The 19,699-nt window shown below is 35.9% G+C and overlaps 3 protein-coding genes across 5 annotated transcripts; 1 reads left to right on the forward strand and 2 right to left on the reverse strand.

Annotated features, from left to right (window-relative positions):
• Window positions 1-3,271: 3,271 nt before the first annotated feature.
• LOC109203210 (interferon a3) lies at window positions 3,272-5,365 on the reverse strand. Of its 3 annotated transcripts, XM_019362459.2 has the most exons (7): window positions 5,239-5,361; window positions 4,581-4,681; window positions 4,335-4,414; window positions 4,149-4,232; window positions 3,858-4,007; window positions 3,676-3,759; window positions 3,279-3,568 (listed from the first exon to the last, which is right to left on the reverse strand). In XM_019362459.2, exons 3-7 carry the CDS (start codon window positions 4,389-4,391, stop codon window positions 3,470-3,472), a joined length of 474 nt encoding a protein of 157 aa, XP_019218004.1. In that variant the 5' UTR covers window positions 4,392-4,414; window positions 4,581-4,681; window positions 5,239-5,361; the 3' UTR covers window positions 3,279-3,469. The 3 variants fall into 3 exon arrangements, with proteins under 3 accessions (XP_019218002.1, XP_019218004.1, XP_019218003.1); XM_019362458.2 differs by lacking the exon at window positions 4,581-4,681 and having other exon boundaries at window positions 3,283-3,568; window positions 5,239-5,365; XM_019362457.2 differs by lacking the exons at window positions 4,581-4,681; window positions 5,239-5,361 and having other exon boundaries at window positions 3,272-3,568; window positions 4,335-4,481.
• A 21-nt stretch (window positions 5,366-5,386) lies between these two features.
• On the forward strand, window positions 5,387-8,045 carry LOC109203208 (interferon a3-like). Its single transcript, XM_025909946.1, has 6 exons — window positions 5,387-5,426; window positions 6,572-6,846; window positions 6,946-7,029; window positions 7,437-7,586; window positions 7,728-7,826; window positions 7,921-8,045. Exons 2-6 carry the CDS (start codon window positions 6,583-6,585, stop codon window positions 8,017-8,019), a joined length of 696 nt encoding a protein of 231 aa, XP_025765731.1. The 5' UTR covers window positions 5,387-5,426; window positions 6,572-6,582; the 3' UTR covers window positions 8,020-8,045.
• A 2,999-nt stretch (window positions 8,046-11,044) lies between these two features.
• Window positions 11,045-12,156, reverse strand: LOC112847709 (interferon a3-like). The gene is made up of 5 exons (XM_025909949.1): window positions 11,994-12,156; window positions 11,810-11,893; window positions 11,517-11,666; window positions 11,335-11,418; window positions 11,045-11,224 (listed from the first exon to the last, which is right to left on the reverse strand). Exons 1-5 carry the CDS (start codon window positions 12,123-12,125, stop codon window positions 11,126-11,128), a joined length of 549 nt encoding a protein of 182 aa, XP_025765734.1. The 5' UTR covers window positions 12,126-12,156; the 3' UTR covers window positions 11,045-11,125.
• Window positions 12,157-19,699: the final 7,543 nt, after the last annotated feature.

A 19,699-nucleotide genomic window follows, 5' to 3' on the forward strand; every position in this document is an offset into this window, starting at 1 on the left:
CCATCCAGGTCTTTATGTCTTTAAGACATTCCTGCAGTTAACTAATTGGTGTGTGTTATCTGGCTTCGTAGATAGAGCTGCGTGTCATCAGCATAGCAGTGAAAATGTATACCATGTCTTCTAATGATACTGCCTAAGGGAAGCATGTATAATGTAAACAGAATTGGTCCTATCACTGAACCCTGTGGAACACCATAGTGGACCTTAGTGTGTGAAGAGGACTCTCCATTTACATGCACAAATTGGAGTCTATTAGATAGTCTATAGAGTCTATTAGATACATATGATACAACCCACTGCAGCGCAGTACCTAATACCTACAGCGTGCTCTAATAGAATATTATGGTCAACAGTATCGAACGCTGCACTGAGGTCTAGCAGGACAAGCACAGAGACAAGTCCACTGTCAGAGGCTATAATGGAGACCTGGGTTCTATTATCTTGTTGTATTTTTATAATTGATGGGAATTAAAAGTATAATAAAGAAATCACACATTAGTTCTTATGAATTCTTTATTAGGTTTACTTGATGTAGGATAAATTGACAGCTTGTAATGAGAAGAGAAGGGGACTGGCTAGTGATGGGTCCAGCAACACTGACGCACCGACGCTTGTATCAAGCTCACCTAGCGAAGCCTGTATCGGTGCGTGCGTCGCTTTAAGAAAAGTCACGTGATCGATACAGCTGCTGTATCGCTCATTGCCAACGCGCCAAACTGTTTAAAAGGTACCGCATCCGCATCTGCCAACGGAATGAGTCACCACAAAAAAAAAAAAAAAAAAACAAAAAAAAAAAAACACGAAATTACTCTCGCAAAGATTAAAAAAAAAAAAAAAATACACATCTCTCCATAACAAAATGGAGCCCGAAAGAAAAGAAATGTTTCTGCTGTGTGGGATCATTTTGATCTTTTAACTGCAAATAAGGTAATAGTTTGTCTGTTTTTGTTTCAGTGTAATCTATCAGAATAAGAAAAACAGCAATGTGAGTTGAAGTGTAAATTATTTCATTTTATGCAGGTTAAATGTCGCATCTGTTCTGCATTTCTTACACAAACAAAAGCACCTCCTCAATGTTTAGGCATTACAGAGCCAAACATGAAAATGAGGAGACAAACACACTGAGAATGAACACTGGTAGGCCTATATTGACACTGAACAGCTTTATCATCATTTTTTTTTTTTAAATTAATATGTGTTTTATTATTTTGAAATCAAGCATCTAGGAAGACTGTTCTGGACCAGGCAGTCCTGAATTTTATTATAAAGGACTGCCAACCCCTTAGTATTGTGGAGAGTGTTGAAGAGAAACATTCCAAGATCAGAGGATCCTTTAAGGGACTGGGGGAACTGGAAGACATCTTATCAGAACCTTTTCCACCTGGCTTTACAGTTTGTGTACCCCAGCTTCATCTGTGCCTGTGAGTTTTCCAAAGCTGGGGAAATGGTGTCAAAAAAACGCAATAGACTGAATGCAAAGACATTGGATAAACTTATTTTTCTAAATAGAATTTTATAATAAACTCTGAGTCAAATGGGTAATATTACATTCACAATACTTTCATTTAATTTTCACTTAGTGTCATTCACAATATATTTATAGATGTCTACAATATTTGAAATGTAAAAGATATAAAATGATTCCATGGAAAGTACAATACCTTACAGTGTACAAGTATGACGAGGTCATTGAATCAGTGTCTGTTGTGAGTCTCAAGTAAGTTGCCTGCAATGATATTTAAGGTCCAGCAGGTGTCAGTATGGAGCAAAACAGCAACACTGTGTCGACACAGTATCAATACAGTTTGGGGAATGTGCTGAAACGCTTCACGAGGCCTCATCTACCATCACTAGGACTGGCCATCCTACCTGTGTCAGAAAAGAGCCGAAGTTAGAGCTGCTTATATTCAATCATTTGTCGATAACCTAAACATATGTGAAAGAGAATTTGGAAAAGTACTCACCTATCCTGGTTGCTTCTTGCAGGATGTGGCGTAAAAGAGTGAAGCAGCTCAATCACCTGCTTAAGAGCTCCTGGAGCAGACCAGTGTGCCAGGTTAGGGAGTATGGTTAAGAATGGTTTTAATTTAGATAGTATGGTTGAAGCTTGAGTTATTGATTTGTTTATAGTGCGTGTTGGAAATATGTATATGTTTGTTTTGTGCTCTAATGTTATTGTATGTTTGTTTGTGTGGAGGGTTATGTTTTCATTTTGATTAGTTAATCCCCATACTTGGGCTCGTCCGGATGCTCACCTGAATAGGTAGAGTATAAAAGGAAGCCATTTTGTTTTTAGTTGTTGGTGTTTGTGCTGTTAACATGTGCCTTCTTTAATAAAGTGCTAGTCCATGGATATATTTTATTCCAGTCTCGCGTCATATTATTGGAAGGAACCTATGACCGCCGGCCAAAACTGACAGAGGCTATAAGAAGATCATTTGTAACCTTCACTAAAGCTGTTTCTGTGCTGTGATGAGCTCTGAAACCTGACTGAAAGTCTTCAAATAAGCCATTCCTCTGCAGATGATCTGTTAGCTGTTTGACAACTATCTTTCAGGAATCTTTGAATGAAAGGAAGGTTGGAGATTGGCCTATAATTAGCTAAGACTGATGGGTCTAGAAATGGCTTTTTAAGTAAAGGTTTAACTACAGCCAGCTTGAAGGCCTGTGATACATACATGCCGATTATTAGAGATAGGTTGATCAGATTTAAGATTGAAGCATTAATTAATGGCAGTAATTCTTTAAACAGTTTTGTAGGAATGGGGTCTAAAATACACGTTGATGGTTTGGAGGACGTAATTATTGAAGTTAACTCAGAAAGATCAATTGGAGAAAAAGAGTCTAAATGAATATCAATGGTATTTAAAGTAGCTGTAGATAATATTACGTCTGTGAGACGATTCTTGGTAATTTTTTCTCTAGTGATTAAAATTTTATTTGTGAAGATGTACATGAAGTCATTACTTGTTAAGGTTAAAGGGATGGTTGGCTCAACAGTGCTCTGACTTTTTGTCAGCCTGGCTACAGTGCTGAAGAGTAACTTAGGGTTGTTCTGATTTTCTTTAATCAGTGACGAATAGTAAGATGTTCTGGCTTTACGGAGGGCTTTCTTATAAAGCAACAAACTATTTCTCCAGGCTAAATGATCATCTTCTAATTGCAATCATAATCTGGTTAAAGGAACTTACAAGCTCCCCATTTTGATAATAAAAATGTAATATAAACAATAAATTCACTTTGTTTGTACAAAGATAGACTCGTTTATTTAATAAAAATATATTTTAAAAAAATGTTCATTTTGCTCATTATGAAGACAAAATTTTTACAAAATCTTGATCAGCATAGAAAAACAATCAAAACAAAAATAAATATACAAACAACCAAGTAAATAAATAAATAAATTAAATAAATAGACAAGCAATTAGAAGAACACAGCCGTCATCACAGACATGACAACAGACAGGTTTTAGTGGGCAGTGTGCAGAGACGAAGCCAGCTGTTCTGCTCTCATTAGATGGGCTTTGGTTTCCTTCCTGATCACCTCCCAGGCTTCAGCACTGTGACCCTACAGAAATACCAATATTAGTATTATTATTACTGAAATAAGTTATTCCATCTATTTATCTTAAGAATGATCTAAACCCCAAATTAATGAGAATGATGTGATCTTACCATTTCCTTTAAGATATGATGTGAGAGTCTCTTAAAATACATGTGCAGCTTTGTGGTTTTCTTCTTGTGACCGTGGCTCCCAATCTAATTTAATTACAAGCAAAATGACAATTAAGAATATGTCATGTCATGTAAAGTATCATATTCGAATGTACTAAAAACCTAACTGAAAGTGAACTTACACAGGAGTGAAGCTCTTCAGCCTGTTTGTTGACAATATTGAGAAAGTTCCTCACTTTGCTGTCCTCCCATGATGCAGAGCTGTGATCCTCCTCAAACAGGACAGCCACCTCCTCCAGAACCTGAACTGTGAAAGCCAGTTTATCCTCAGCCTGGAAGAAGAAGATCAAACACAGACCACTTTAGAAATGCTTTAATAATAATAAGAGTAGATTTAAAAGACACAAGTAACCTGTCATAAGAGAAAATTATCTTTTTTTTCTTTCAATATTCAAAAGCTGAGGTTCACTTACTGATGATTTGGAAACCTGGCGGTACAGGTGATTAGGGAAGGCCACGGTGACCTCCACTTCAGTGGTGTTAGTGACGTTTTTAGCCTGAAACACATTGAGTGTTTTAGTCATCAGATGCTAAAGTGAAATAATTCTAAAACTATTTAAATAACGAATCAACTAATATTAAAACATTAAAACACTCACCATGATATCAAGTAGATTCAGAGTTTCTTCGTTGTGCTGTCTGAATTTATGATCCATCCATCTGCAGCTTAGCGAGGAGCCTTCAGTGGACAGAGCAAGAAACAGGCAAGCAAAGAGAATCCTGTTCAGCATTTTTAAAAGGTATAAACTTCCTTTGTAGGAAGCAAATGTCTCCCGGTGTTCTGATGGAGCAGACCTGCAGCGCCGCATTTATAGCAGAGCGAAAATATTTCATTTTCTATATACCTGGGAAACCCGCAGGTGGATAAGATATCCGAAGTTATAAGGGTTAAAAGTTAGTTGACATCGTTATGAGGATTCCTGGAGATACACATCCATTTGAACACCTAAGAAACATGACGACAAACACAACTCACGACTGATGATTTATTTGTAACCATAACGTGTATAGGTTTACCTTTTGATACTAAACAGTTAACGTGTTACAGGGATATTAATGCTGCTTTGAGGACATTTAAGTCTATTATGTCAAGAAACGGGCATGTGGCAGGCAGAGAGTGGACCCACAAGCATGAATAGGTGACGAAACAAAACTGATCAGATCACAGGTCAGACATATGTTAACGATAACGTCATTGCAAGTACTACAGGTGCTGGATTGCTTTTCTTGTTTGTTTGTTTGTTTGTTTTGTTTTGCTGAGGGGGCCTTTTTCAATTATTTTTATTTCAGACTCATTCAGAATCGGAGCAGATGAAGACTCCTGGTTTGCCCTCCACTATTGGTCACATGAGGCCAACACAAATACATCACAACTGATTTACAAGTACAGCAGAAGTGCAAGCTGTTTAATAATGAACAAACTGCTAAAAAAGCTAAATGCAGGCCACATGAAATGATGCAATGATGCAATGAACCAAGGTAAATACACCTGCTCATCCATACCTGCGCCCATTCTTCACCCACGTGGCAGCCGCTTTCATTTTCCTCGGTAAAGAGAAAACAAATACCCAAAGTGGAAGCTGTAATTTACGAGTATCACCTATAGGCGGCGTAGAGTTTCTATTTGTAACAAGTGTCACCTGGCAGTTTGCTGGCTTCCGCCGTGTGATTGGCAGAGGAACTTTGAACAGGTAGTAGGTGTGTGAGGTGAGGTCAGCGCTCTTCTGTGGGAAGTCCCAGAGACAATTAACTCACTCTGGTGCGAGTGGGTATGTTGTTCGTGTGAAGTTTTAATGGTGTTCAAGCTCTAGATCGACTGCGCGCGATCGATATTCTGTTGTTGTGATGCCTCTGCAGTTAATTTTTTCTTTTTGGTTGATTTGTAATTTCTTTTGGTTAGTCCGTCCAGCCGTAAAGACTGTTATGAATGAAGGGCGGACTAACCTCTCGTTTTTATTTTTATCTTTCCGTTTATTTATTTGTGCCACTTCCCTTTTATAAATCCAGACTGCAGGTCACGCATATCGCTGATTCCCAGCTGTGCTGAGACCAGAACTGTTTGCAGTGCGTGCCCACTGGTAAATGGACTGTTGCAAATGGATTGCAGTGTCTCTAAACTGGGTGTGACGGTTTGCAGTGTAGTGTTATTTGCTCGCACCTTTGGTTTGATGGGTCTCATGTGCAGCTGGAATCTTAGTAAAATATGTTTTAAGTCCTGTCTGGGAATGAATGGGAAATGTATGTTTAATTGATGGAATAAATACATTATACATTTATCTCTTTGTCATTTTATTTGACACCTTAGTGCTCTGTTACATATTGTTGTAGACGCCACAAGACTTTCTGTTCTCCGTTCACAGCTCCTGCCCTGCTTTTCAAGACTTTTCATAACACACTGCAACTTATATGACCAGTAGGCTATATTTGGCTTTTTATTTATTTCAGAACCTGAAAAAACAAACTTAAATCACTCTATACTCTTTTCTTCTCTTCTTTATTCAACCCTACTTGAAACTGAAAGCAAACGTGCGTAAGGTGCGTCAATGACGTTTGGTACACATCCGCTTTCATTCTATTTGATCATGAGTGACGAAAAACTGTGTTCGACGTTGGCTGTTTTCATTTTTTCATTTTTTTTTTTTTTTTAACTGCCATTAATGCCTTGCTACCCGCAAAGAAGGTGAATACTGCCTGCAAAACTTTACTGTAAATCTCCAACCTTCAACTTTCCAATATAAAATAATGTAAGAAAGAATTTCGCATAAACAAAATGAAAATGATGTTATAAATCTTTTTGTTTTGTTTTTTGTTTTGTTTTTTTTTTTTAACTTTCTAGTTGATTAGAAAATGAAATTCTTGCACTCTGCTATAAATGAAGGGCTGGAGGTTTGCTCCATCAGAACACCAGGAGACCTGAGAGTTTGCTTCACACTAAGGAAATTTCTACATTTTTCAAAAATGATCAGCAGGATTTTCATCGCTTGCCTGTTTCTCGGGATGTACAGTACGGGCTCCTCGCTAAGTTGCAAATGGATTGTAAAACATCCAGGCAACGAAATGAGTCAATTCAGTCTGTACAACGAAATAGCTTTAGGTCGACTTCATATGATGGTGAGTGCACTTCTTTGCATAATGTTTAATATGGTATTGATTTAAATAGTTTGATTAGTTTCATGCATGTGATGTGTGTGCGTTTTGTGTGTGATGCAGATTACTAACACCACTAAGGATGCTGAAATTGAGCACAACGTAGCTTTCCCTAATCGACTGTATCGCCAGACGTCCAAAGCAACAGTAAGTCATCCCTAACTTTTTACATAAAGTTGTTTCTTTTTTTGTTGGAAGAACTGAAAGTGTCGTGATGGCAAATCTACAAAAGTTTGTCTTTACCTATATATAGACTATAGCTATTAAAAGGGTCGTAGGGATTCTCTCCCACAGAGCCAATGGAGTTGTCTATTATCACGACTCTGTCATAACTCCTGTGTATAATTCAAGGACAAAAATACAAAGAACTCATTTTCAACCATTTATTCCTGTGCAAACTAAGATATATCTGGGAAAATTTTCATTGCTGTGTGGATTCATGTTCTTTGACTTTCTAAGCCATCCATCTTCAAGTGTCACAAAAGTATTCCTATAGTAATCTCTTCTTCTTCTTCTTCTTCTTCTTCTTCTTCTTCTTCTTCTTCTTCTTCCAGGCTGAGGATAAACTGGCTTTCACAGTTCAGATTCTGAAGGAGCTGTCAGCCCTGTTTGAGAAGAATCGCAGCTCTGCACAATGGGAGGAGAACACAGTGGAGAACTTTCTCAATATTGTGAACAAACAGACTGAAGAGCTTCACTCCTGTGTAAGTTCACTTTCATTCGTTTTTGTAATTTTACAATGAATTCAGTCTCTATTATGTAAAAGACCTGACAACTGTGAATAAGTTAAAGTGGTGAATGATTTATTTAAATATATTTTGTTTTATTTCTCTTGATTTACTTAGATTGGAAGCCACAGCAATACGACACAGAAGGGGCAACAGCTGTCTTTTAGGAGAGAAAAGTATTTCAAGAGACTCTTAAATGAAATCCTAAAGGAAAATGTAAGCCTGCATTATTTTTACTGAGCCTGTATTTAGATATGACAGATATTTCACCTCTGGTATTTTAATAATAATAATATTGTTTTGTCTGTAGGGTTACAGTGCTGAAGCCTGGGAGGAGATCAGGAACATAACACAAGCCCATCTGAGACAATGTGAATTCCTGGTTGAAACTCTGGAAACTGCCCACTAAAACTTGTCTGTCGGATAAATTTTTAAAAATGTATTTGTATTTTTTAATTGGTTTAATTTATTTACTCTATTCATAATATTTACACTATTATTTATTTTAATATTTGTGTATATTTATTTATTTATTGATTTCTGAAACATTTCCATACAGTAAACTAGACATATTTCATATTATTTTATATGTTAAAGTCAATAAATATTTTCTTACCTCACAAATTGAAATATGTTGACTTTTCTATTCCTGAAATATCCAGAACAATTGTTATGCACTTATTTTTAATGAGTACAATCAAACATAGAAACGTTGTTCAGAATTATATAGAAAGACTGGTTTGATTCTTCACAAAAGCTCTGATACCTCATATGGAGTGAGTATGAGCACCAAGACCACTTTAAAAACTTTTGGGGGTTTTGAAACTCCCTTTTAAAAGGAAGAAACCCGGCCACCTCTCCCCGAACACCAAGGCATTCCCAGGTCAGCCTAGATATATAATCCCTCCAGCGTACGATGGATCTGCCCTGGTGCTTCATGCGGACAAAGCTCCTGCAGTGGTTGTATAAGGTTGAATGGCCTGTAGCAATTGGCCAGAAACCCCCAACTCCCAGAGCACATTCCACAGGACACTCTGAGGGACAAGGTCGAATGCCTTCTCCAAGTCCACAAGGCACATGTAGACTGGTTGGGCAAACTCCCTTGCACCCTCAAGTCGAGAGGATAAAAAGCTGGTCCAGGGTTCCACGACCAGGACGAAAACTGCATTGTTCCTCTTGTATCCAAAGTTCGACTAATGGACGGACTCTCCTTTCCAGCACCCTGGCATAGACTTTTCCAAGGAGGCTGAGGAATGTGATTCCCTATAGGTGGAACACATCCTTTGGTCCCCCTTCTTAAAGACGGGAACCACCACCCCCGTCTGACAATCCAGAGGTACCGCGCCTGATCTCCACACAACATTGTAGAGGTATGTCAACCAAAACAGGCCTACAGCATCCAGAGCCTTCAGGAGCTCAGGGTGAACCTCATCCACCCCCGAGGCTCTGCCACCAAGGAGTTGTTTAACTAGCTCAGTGACCTTACCCCTCCCTTCGTCCCCCGACTCTGCCAGTGGGATTAAGTAGGTCCTCGAAGTATTCCGTCCACTTCCCAAAAATGTTGTCAGTTAAAGTCAGCAGTGCTCCACCTGCGCTACACACAGTGCAGGTAGAGCATCGCTTTTCTCACCTGAGTTGCCGGACGGTTTGGCAGAATCTCTTCGAGGTAGTCCCTAAGGCTTTTTCCGTGGCCTGCCCGAACTCCTGCCACTGGGTTGTAAACTCTGCCGGAGGTGTGAGTTGAAGATCTTGCGGACCGGGGCCTCTCCTAGGCATTCCCAGCACACCCTCACTATACATTTAGGTGTGCCAGGTCTGTCCAACATCCTCCCCCTTGTACACTGTGTGCTTTTTTATTCTAGTTCTTGAAAAAATTATTTTTTTTGTTTCTTAAGCCACTGAAATCGGACCTTTGAGACATTCAGCATTAAAAAGTAAATAACTCAAGGAATGAACCAGGGTTGTGTCTACACACAAGATTCAAAGAACCCATTTTAAATGGTATATTTAGGCACTTTGTTACTAGCACCTGTCACAACAAAGAAAGAAAGAAAAAATGATTTGTTTGCAGGTTTTTTTTAGTCGTATCTAAAAAAAAAAATGCCAATGATAACAGTATTTTCCATCAACAAGATGATTTCCAATGAGCTATGATCATCAAAAAACAAACAAACTACTAAACAAAAACCAAGCAAACAATAAGAAACATAAAAAATACAGTACAACCAATGAGAAATGGCGAAAGGAGTTAAAAGTCAATAACCGCTTATGCTGAATTACAAAGGAAATAACAGATAAAGTTGATCATAAAAAACAGACACATTGTTAAACTTTTTTTTTAAATTTGCAAACTGTGCTTTATGAAAAACTGACTTAAATGATACAATTACTCCTCCAGTTTAGACGTATTTGAGACTGTGTTTAAAACGCCCTCTGTCTCAGTACACATGAAGAATAATGGTGCAATGAACACAAAGTAAAAGTTAGACTGATGCAGTACATGAGCACGGTGCCTACACAAATACACAGTCATGTGTAAAAGAACTGAAAAATGGTACATACTTCTTCAATTCTATATTAGGACATTAAAAATAAATAAATAAATACATCCATGAATATAATATAATATAATATAATATAATATAATATAATATAATATAATATATGGGGCGACCATATATTAGGGGGTTGGGAAGCTCATCTTGTAACTGGAAGGTTGCTGGTTTGATCCCCAGCTCTGTCTGTCTTGGTAGTTGTGTCCTTGGGCAAGACAGTTCACCTACCGCCTACTTGTGTTGACCAGATGGGACGATGGCGCGATATGGTAGCCTCGCTTCTGTCAGTCTACCCCAGGGCAGCTGTGGCTACAACTGTGGCTTGCCTCCACCAGTGTGAGAATGTGAGAGTTAATGAATAGTGGAATTGTAAAGTGCTTTGAGGGTCTCGAAAAGTGCTATATGAATGCAATCCATTATTATTATAATATAATAATAACTGTGTCAATGTATTGATTGATTGACAGAACAGCTACATCTTATATTATGGGTTTTCTTTTTAACCCATTAAAGAACACTTTAATTTCTCTTTTGTGAACTTCCAAGCACTGTGGAGTTTTGGTTTTGGGGTTTTGGGGGGTTTTTTTGTTTTTGTTTTTGTTTTTTCAACATTATTTTTGAGTTTAATTGCAATCAAAATCTTGTTAAAGGAACTCACAAGTTCACCATTTGGATAATAAAAAAGTAATATCATCAATAAATTCATTAATATCATCAATAAATTGTTTGTAAGAAGATAAACTCTTTTATTTATTAAAAATATATTTTTAAAAATGTTCATTTTCCTCAGTATAAAGATAAAAATATTCCAAAATCTTGAACAGCATAGAAAAACAATCAACACAAAAATAAATATACAAACAACCAAGTACATAAATTAAAGACATTAAATAAATTAAATAAATAGACAAGCAATTAAATGAACACAGCCGTCATCACAGACATGACAACAGACAGGTTTTAGTGGGCAGTGTGCAGAGATGAAGCCAGCTGTTCTGCTCTCATTAGATGGGCTTTGGTTTCCTTCCTGATCACCTCCCAGGCTTCAGCACTGTGACCCTACAGAAATACCAATATTAGTATTATTATTGTTATTGAAATAAGTTCTTCCATCTATTTATCTTAAGGATGATCTAAACCCCAAATTAATGAGAATGATGTGATCTTACCATTTCCTTTAGGATATGATGTGAGAGTCTCTTAAAATACATGTGCAGCTTTGTGGTTTTCTTCTTGTGACCGTGGCTCCCAATCTAATTTAATTACAAGCAAAACGACAATTAAGAATATGTCATGTCATGTAAAGTATCATATTCAAATGTAATAAAAACTTAACTGAAAGTGAACTTACACAGGAGTGAAGCTCTTCAGCCTGTTTGTTGACAATATTGAGAAAGTTCCTCACTGTGCTGTGCTCCCATGATGCAGAGCTGTGATCCTCCTCAAACAGGACAGCCACCTCCTCCAGAACCTGAACTGTGAAAACCAGTTTATCCTCAGCCTGGAAGAAGAAGAAGATCAAACACAGACCACTTTAGAAATGCTTTAATAATAGTAAGAGTGGGTTTAAAAGACAAAATGAATCTACCCTAAACGAAAATTATGGGGTTTTCTTTCAGTAAGTGAAAGCTGAGGTTCACTTACTGATGATTTGGACACCTGGCGGTACAGGTGATTAGGGAAGGCCACGGTGACCTCCACTTCAGTGGTGTTAGTGGAGTTTTTAGCCTGAAACACATTGAGTGTTTTAGTCATCAGATGCTAAAGTGAAATAATTCTGTCACGAAAAATAACAAATTAACTAATATTTAAACATTAAAACACTCACCATGGTATCAAGTAGATTCAGAGTTTCTTCGTTGTGCTGTCTGAATTTATGATCCATCCATCTGCAGCTTAGCGGGGAGCCTTCAGTGGACAGAGCGAGAAACAGGCAAGCAAAGAGAATCCTGTTCAGCATTTTTGAAAAGTATAAACTTCCTTTGTTTGAACCAAACTCGGATGTCTCTCGGTGTTCTGATGGAGCAGACCTGCAGCGCCGCATTTATAGCAGAGCGAACATATTTCATTTTCCATACCTGGGAAACCCGCAGGTGAGCGGGTTGAGGCCGCGTACAACAGACTGTAATGTCGGAAATCTCAGATTAGAATTTGCATCCAAATCAAAGAAAATATTCCACACTGGAGGATAGGCAGCATTTTTAAACAAGCTAAGGTATCACCTTCGTTAATTTAGTAATTTACGTCAGTACGAGTTACCTGCCAATCATATATACATGAACTTAACACAAAACAAGAAACACATCTCACGGCTGATTCTTTTTTCTTTTTTCATAGCCTCTATATGTTTCTGAAATAGTTAAGTTGTGATATGAAAAACATAACGTGTTCCTTGAATATTTATCCTGATTTTAGCGCCAATTTACATCCAGAAAATAAAGATAATTAAATACAATGACATTTCTTTAACGGTCACCTTACTTAAATCTGTGTAATTTGTAATAAATTATGGTATTGCACATTTCATCTCTTTGCATTGATTGTTTGTGTTTTTTTTCCTTTTTTCGGCATCTTTTTTCACACAGCACACAGCGTTTTCGGTTTGAACAACGAACAATGTATTTTTTTCATAGTTGGAATTACTCAGTTGCTTCTTTGTAAATGATAATCCTTTTTACCTAAAGCTCCAGGTCTATTGCACAGTGTCCATATGTGCTGTAAAAGGGAAGTTCCTACTTTCAGAAACTGAAAGTGGCTTGATGACTGTGCAGAATGTGCCATAACGCGAACCAATGAGTGACATTTCGCCTTGTTTTATCTTGAACCTGTCGCTTCCCTGTGTGAACCAGGTAACCTACGGAAAACTAGACTCTGCTTCACATGTTAATCGGAAGATTAGCGCATGTTTTCATCTCAATTGAGAAATAATGAATAAAGACACTACTATTGTATAGGCAGACATGAGATCAGTAACCCTGACTGAAACCCACAATTTCAATTTTCAAAATTTTCTGGACCGGTACAGGACAAATACGGACTATCTTGAATTGTGACCACTATAAAAAGCATAAAAACTCTCATTTTGAAGACGCTGAGTAATTTATCGCCTGTAGATTTAATTAAGCAATTCACTGTATATTGGAATGAACAACACTAATACCCCAGTGCAGGTGGTTCTGATGCCATGCAAATGCGAGCATATATTCACTGGTACATATATTAACGAATTAATAAAATATTAGCATTTGTGAGTTTTGTAGCTCATTTTTAAATACGTAAGTAACCCTTAAGAAGAGTAACCCTTCTTTATCTTATTGCACCAATATGCCAGATCACACTCGTTTAGATCACTGGAGCAGATCTCGAATTTTCAGGTTAGGTCAGTTTACCTTTTCCACTACATTATGATCCTACATTACTTAAAGCGTCATTTTTAGTTTCTTTAATTAATTCCTTTTTTATTCCTTTTATTATATACTGATTTAAAATAAATTCGATCTAAACTTCCACTGGTGTGGTTACGTTAACGTGTGTCAGTTTGTGCGCTAGGCAATGATGAGAAATTAGTTTGTGAGTTCGAGAATTGCATTCGAAATCCAGTTAATCCTGCAGCCTGGAAGAACAATCACAGACTACCTAACAGATACTTTTACACCATTGCTCAGGAAATTTTTAAAAGGAAAGGTCAATGTATTATTATATCCAGTGATTTTGTTAAAAGAAGAAGAAGAAGAAGAAGAAGAAGAGAAGGAGGTTTAGAAGTAAAAACTGGGGACGCCTGACGGTACAAATGATTGGGGAAAGGTATATTTTCCTCCACTTCAGTGGTGTTGGTTCGGTTATCCTGCAGTAAACACATCAGGTGTTTAAAGCATCAAACACAATATTGAAATATTTAAACTAAATAAAAATCAAACTTATTAGATGGCATTGAGTAGTTTTAGTAACTTTTTATTGTAAATTCAAAGTTTCTGACTTTATCACTGGAATAGCTTATGTTTTGGTATAAAAAAAAATACTGTGTTACAAAATATCATTCCAACTTTATTACATCTAGACTGTTATACAATTAAAATGATTTGTTAGCTGCTGAATTTGGGTATTGTGCATTTACACATGAATTATGTCCACAGATTGTTAATGGTTTGATTTGGTTAATTGTTTTCTTATTGCTGGGTACTTTTCCACTCAGGCACAACCTTTTACTGTACGCTGACCTATGTGATTTTTTTTCTGATTACTCAGTTGTTTGTGTGGAAAAGTAATACTTCATAAATAAATGAAACTGGGCAGTATCCACATGAGACATAAAAAGGAAGCGATAAAAAGTGGCTTTGTGGTTCTGCAACTGTTACCATTCAGCATTCATTCAAAGGAACCGGCCAGTGATATTTCAACTTGTTTTACCGAGAATATGCGAAACTTCTGGCAACATGGAAAGACTGAGGAAATTAAAGTTACAAATTTAACATCCCTTGAGACTTTAATCTCCAACTTCTAAGAGTAAACAATGCAAATAAATATAAACAACATACCTTTAGATATACCTGTATAATATGTAGCGCTGTTTCTGTTGTATTACCGGGAGACCTGTTGAGCCTCATGATACCTAAGATCTAGTTGCGATGCATTTTTAAATATTCCATAAGATTATTAATCTTAATACAAAAATGAGCATCATCTTTGAAAATAAGGTTGTTCTTGAATAGCACAACACAATAAAAATATAAGATACTTTATCAAGCAGAGTGTCATTGTGAACAAAAGCCAAAATTTCTGAGAGGTTAATTATACAATTCACTGAACCATATTTTAGCTTTTTATTTGCCAATAAGATTCTTTTACTCTCAAATTAAAACTAAAATGCTTCATTACACCTGTATGATACAGTAAAAATCACAGGTGTTTTCCACGGGTAGTTAGAAAATGAAATTTGCTCCGTCAGAACACCAGGAGACATCCGAGTTTGTGTAAAATGGATGATTGATTTTTGCCTACCTTGAGACAACGATGCCGTTTAAGTGAGCCTAGGAACTCTATTTTTATTTTACCAATTTAGAGTGAGACCGGTTGGAGTGAGAAAAGGAAGGCAGGATAAAAGATAAAAGGCATGGTGAGGAAGAGAGCCAGAGAATAATAACACAGCTGTGTTTCAAGAAACTGACAGATGATGATCTAAAGAAAAAAAGTCTACATTATTCAAATTCTTACAAGAAGAATTTTTTTTAATTTAGCTTATAATTTTGTCATATATTCTTTTTTTTTTCATTTACAAGCTGCTTGGATGAGTGATTATTTTTCCTCTGTGCGGGCTAACAAATATACATATTTATAAAAATGCATTAAAATTAACATTTGATATAATTATTTAATACTTAATATTTAAGCTTTCTGAAGGGTTATTAAATATTAAACTTTGCTTCTACTTTGTGTTTTTGTTTCTAAAGTGTGTTGTGTGTTATTTTTTTATTTATTATAACTATTCATTGAGTTATGTCTGGTTGAGACTGTAATAATCCAACAACAAACAGGCTGTTAAACATGAAAAAAAAAACTTGAGAACCAACTGACTTCAAGAACCAGTAAACGCCATCACACATTTGCTGTAGGCTCTTATCAAAGCTGCACAATAATGGGGAAATTTTGACCTGTTTTGACCTTTTAATCAATAGAACTGTTTCTTTCTGTTTGCCCTTTGGTTGCTTTTTACATTTTTCATGATTTCTCACTGTGATGTTTCAACGACTTTGTGGCCATTTCGAGCTTTGTGTTTTTCCATAGAGCAGTAAAGGACGTGATCAAAGCATGGTTCACACAAGTCTGTTCTGACAACATGTAAAACCTCACTCCAAGAGGCTTTTGAAAAAGTCTTTAGCAAAACGGAAACATAAAACACAACAATGGTAAAACAGTCACCATGGTATCAAGTAGAATTAGAGTTTCTTCATTGTTCCATCTGAATTTATGATCCATCCGTCTGCAGCTTAGCGAGGAGCCTGCAGTGAACAGAGCAAGAAACAGGCAAGCAAAGAGAATCCTGTTGATCGCTTTTTCAGAAGGTATAAACTGCTTTTGTATGAAGTAATCTCTCAGATGTCCTGGTGTTCTGATATAGCAGATTGTTAAATGTTGGCTTTAAATCCATAATTACACAAAAGAATGGAGAACATGCTAAATTATCAGAATGATAAAAAAAGAAACACATGTATGTGAAGATCTAAAAAAGACCAAAAAAAAAAGCATGACAAAAAAACACAAGTCCTAACTGACTATTTTTTTTATCATAGCCTGTACATGTGTTAGCTTGATAAAAGAAATAAAGTGTTTATATGGTTTTTATATGCTGACTTTACATCAAACAAATAAACATTTTAGTGTGATTATTGACTGCTTGATTTAATATTACAGAACATTTGTAGTATTGCACATTTATATATTTATTTTTATATTTCTTTTATTTCAGTATTTTTTTGTCATGGCTTTATTTTTATAGGAATTCTTTCCATACTCTATGGGGGTACAGATGATTTGCTATGTACACTGAGCAATGTGGTATTTTCCTATTGTTTGAATTACCAACGTAATTATCTAGGCGCATAAAATAGAGAACTATGTAATACAAAAACTTGGAGGTCTAAAAGCATAGTATCTGTAGAGCCATAAACAGGAAGTTTCTTTATGAAGAAACTGAAAGTGAGTTAGTGACTGAGCAACTGCACTGTGACGATCATTCATAGGAATCGATCAGTGATATTTTGCCTCTCTAGGATTGATTGATTGATTGATTGATTGAATCTTTATTTTGAACATGTTAAAAAAGTACAACAACATAGAATTCAAAGAGACAAATAAACAAAGCAAAACAAAAGGAAAACGAGCAACCACAACTACAAATAACTTTCATGTTCAAAAAGGAGCAGGAAGAAGCATAAGCTTATTTAATCCCACCCCTTTTCCACTATGTAGTAATGAATAGACTACAGAAATACCTCCTTGCAATTACATTATATTTTATGTGTATTTTTTTAAATTTATTTATTAATTTATATATATATATATATATATATATATATATGTATATATATATATATATACATATACATATATATACATACATACATACACACACATATATATACATATATATATACACATACACACACATATACACACACAAATGTATATATGTTTCAATCTATCCATACCTACGTATATACACATACACACATATACACATTTTCAATAACCCCAGTAACACCTCAAAGGATACACAACCTACAGATATATATACCCATACCAACATACCCGTGCACCCGCACACACTTGAAAATATTGGACAAGAACACCCTATCAACTCTCTACCTCCTCCCTGTACCCTGTAAAAACCATATCCTTAAACCGCTTTTTAAACTGCACCATGCTCGGACATTGCTTCATATCTTTACTTAGTCTGTTCCACAGCTTCACTCCACACACAGAGATGCAAAAACTTTTTAATGTTGTGCGGATACAGGGATGTTTTAAATTTAATTCCCCCCTCAAATTGTATCCCCGTTCCCTTTTAGAAAACAGTTTTAGAATATTGTCAGGAAGCAGGTTATTTATTGCTCTATACATAATTTGTGCAGTGAGAAAATGAACCAGATCTGTGAATTTTAGAATTTTTGATTTTAAGAATAGTGGATTTGTATGATCTCTGTAACCAGTTTTATGGATTATCCTTATGGCCCTTTTTTGTAATATAAAGATTGATGATAGCGAACATTTGTAGGTATTGCCCCAAACCTCTGCACAGTAATGCAAATACGGTGCAATCAGGGAACAATAGAGAATGTGGAGTGATTTGTGGTCCAGAATGTGTTTTACTTTACTCAAGATTGAAACACTTCTTGAAATTTTGTTATGTATATGATTTATATGAGACTTCCAGTTTAATTTATCATCTATAATCACACCAAGAAACTTATGTTCAAGTACTCTTTCAATTTCCACACCATCTATATGAATCTGCGCTTGTGCCTTTCTAAGGGAATTCCCAAATAAGATTATTTTAGTTTTACTTAGATTTAGAGATAGTTTGTTCCTGTTAAACCATTTTTTAATTTTGCACATTTCTGAAGTAACTGTATCCAGCAGTTCCTTTAGATTCCCCCCAGAACAAAAAATATTTGTGTCATCTGCAAATAATACTAATTTTAATATATCAGATACCTTACAAATATCATTTATATAAATAATAAATAATTTTGGACCCAGTACAGAGCCTTGTGGAACACCACAAGCAATGTCCAAGCATGATGAGGAATGGACACCCAGCTTCACAAATTGTTTCCTATCACTTAAATAATTTTTCACCCAGTGCAGTACAACCCCGCTGATCCCGTACCGTTCTAGTTTATTAATTAATATGTCATGATTGATTGTGTCGAATGCTTTCTTGAGATCCAGAAATAGTCCAGCTGCATACTGTTTCTGATCTATAGCATTTGTAATCTCCTCAATTGATTCGATTAATGCCAGAGATGTTGATCTTTTTGATCTGAATCCGTATTGACTGTCAGAGAGTAATTTATATTTATCTAAGAATTTGTCTAATCGTTTATTAAACAGGTTTTCTAGGATTTTGGAGAATTGTGGTAGTAAAGAAACTGGCCTGTAATTTGTGAAGTGGTGTCTATCCCCAGTTTTATACAGCGGCGCAACTTTAGCTATTTTCATTTTGTTTGGAACTTTTCCAGTCTGAAATGATAAGTTGCAAATATATGTTAGAGGTCCTACAATTCCTTCAATGACCTTCTTGATGATTATCATGTCAATATCATTACAATCAGTAGATGTTTTATATTTACACATGTGTACAGTGTCAATTATTTCTTTTTCCTCCACTGCTGTGAGGAACATTGAGTTAGGGTTCCTATCAATCAGGCTTTCACTACAGTCTACTGATGGCAGTGACTCAGGAATTTGTTCTGCCAGATTTGGTCCAATATTTACAAAATAATGATTAAAGCTGTTGACTACATTAGCCGTGTTTTCCATAATATTACCGTTGTCAATAAAATATTGAGGATAACTTTGTTGTCCAGAATTATTTTTAATGATACTGTTTAAAACATCCCATATTCCCTTCATATTATGTTTATTGTTGTTCAATGTTTTACTATAATACTCCTTTCTACATACACGTATAATATTGGTCAACTTATTTTTGTATTTTTTATATTTATTTTCAGCATCTTTTGTTCTTTGTTTTAGGAATTCCCTATAGAGTGTATTTTTCTTTTTACATGCATTTTGTAAACCCTTAGTGATCCATGGTCTATCTGAATATTTGTGCTTTCTGTTGTATTTTATTGTTGGACAGTTTTTATCGTACAATTCCATGAATATTTTTAAAAATATGCCATATGCAATATCAATATCAGTTTCTTCGTACACGTTGTCCCAGTCCTGATTTAATAGATCGTTCTTAAGTGCATTCATAGTTTCTTCTGTCCTTACTCGTCTGTATCTCAGTTGTTCTTCATGCTGATT

Source organism: Oreochromis niloticus, linkage group LG8 (genome assembly GCF_001858045.2).
Source record: "Oreochromis niloticus isolate F11D_XX linkage group LG8, O_niloticus_UMD_NMBU, whole genome shotgun sequence".
Classification (NCBI taxonomy): Eukaryota; Metazoa; Chordata; class Actinopteri; order Cichliformes; family Cichlidae; genus Oreochromis; species Oreochromis niloticus.

Excerpts from the sequence above, each read along its gene's own strand:
- LOC109203210 (XM_019362457.2), bottom strand. The coding sequence starts at position 4,466 with ATGCTGAACAGGATTCTCTTTGCTTGCCTGTTTCTTGCTCTGTCCACT. Across the intron at positions 4,233-4,334 it reads TGAATCTACTTGATATCATG|GCTAAAAACGTCACTAACAC; the intron begins GTGAGTGTTTTA and ends AATGTGTTTCAG. Across the intron at positions 4,008-4,148 it reads GCCAGGTTTCCAAATCATCA|GCTGAGGATAAACTGGCTTT; the intron begins GTAAGTGAACCT and ends TTCTTCTTCCAG.
- LOC109203208 (XM_025909946.1), top strand. The coding sequence starts at position 6,583 with ATGAAATTCTTGCACTCTGCTATAAATGAAGGGCTGGAGGTTTGCTCC. Across the intron at positions 6,847-6,945 it reads TAGGTCGACTTCATATGATG|ATTACTAACACCACTAAGGA; the intron begins GTGAGTGCACTT and ends TGTGTGATGCAG. Across the intron at positions 7,030-7,436 it reads GCCAGACGTCCAAAGCAACA|GCTGAGGATAAACTGGCTTT; the intron begins GTAAGTCATCCC and ends TTCTTCTTCCAG.
- LOC112847709 (XM_025909949.1), bottom strand. The coding sequence starts at position 12,125 with ATGCTGAACAGGATTCTCTTTGCTTGCCTGTTTCTCGCTCTGTCCACT. Across the intron at positions 11,894-11,993 it reads TGAATCTACTTGATACCATG|GCTAAAAACTCCACTAACAC; the intron begins GTGAGTGTTTTA and ends AATGTGTTTCAG. Across the intron at positions 11,667-11,809 it reads GCCAGGTGTCCAAATCATCA|GCTGAGGATAAACTGGTTTT; the intron begins GTAAGTGAACCT and ends TTCTTCTTCCAG.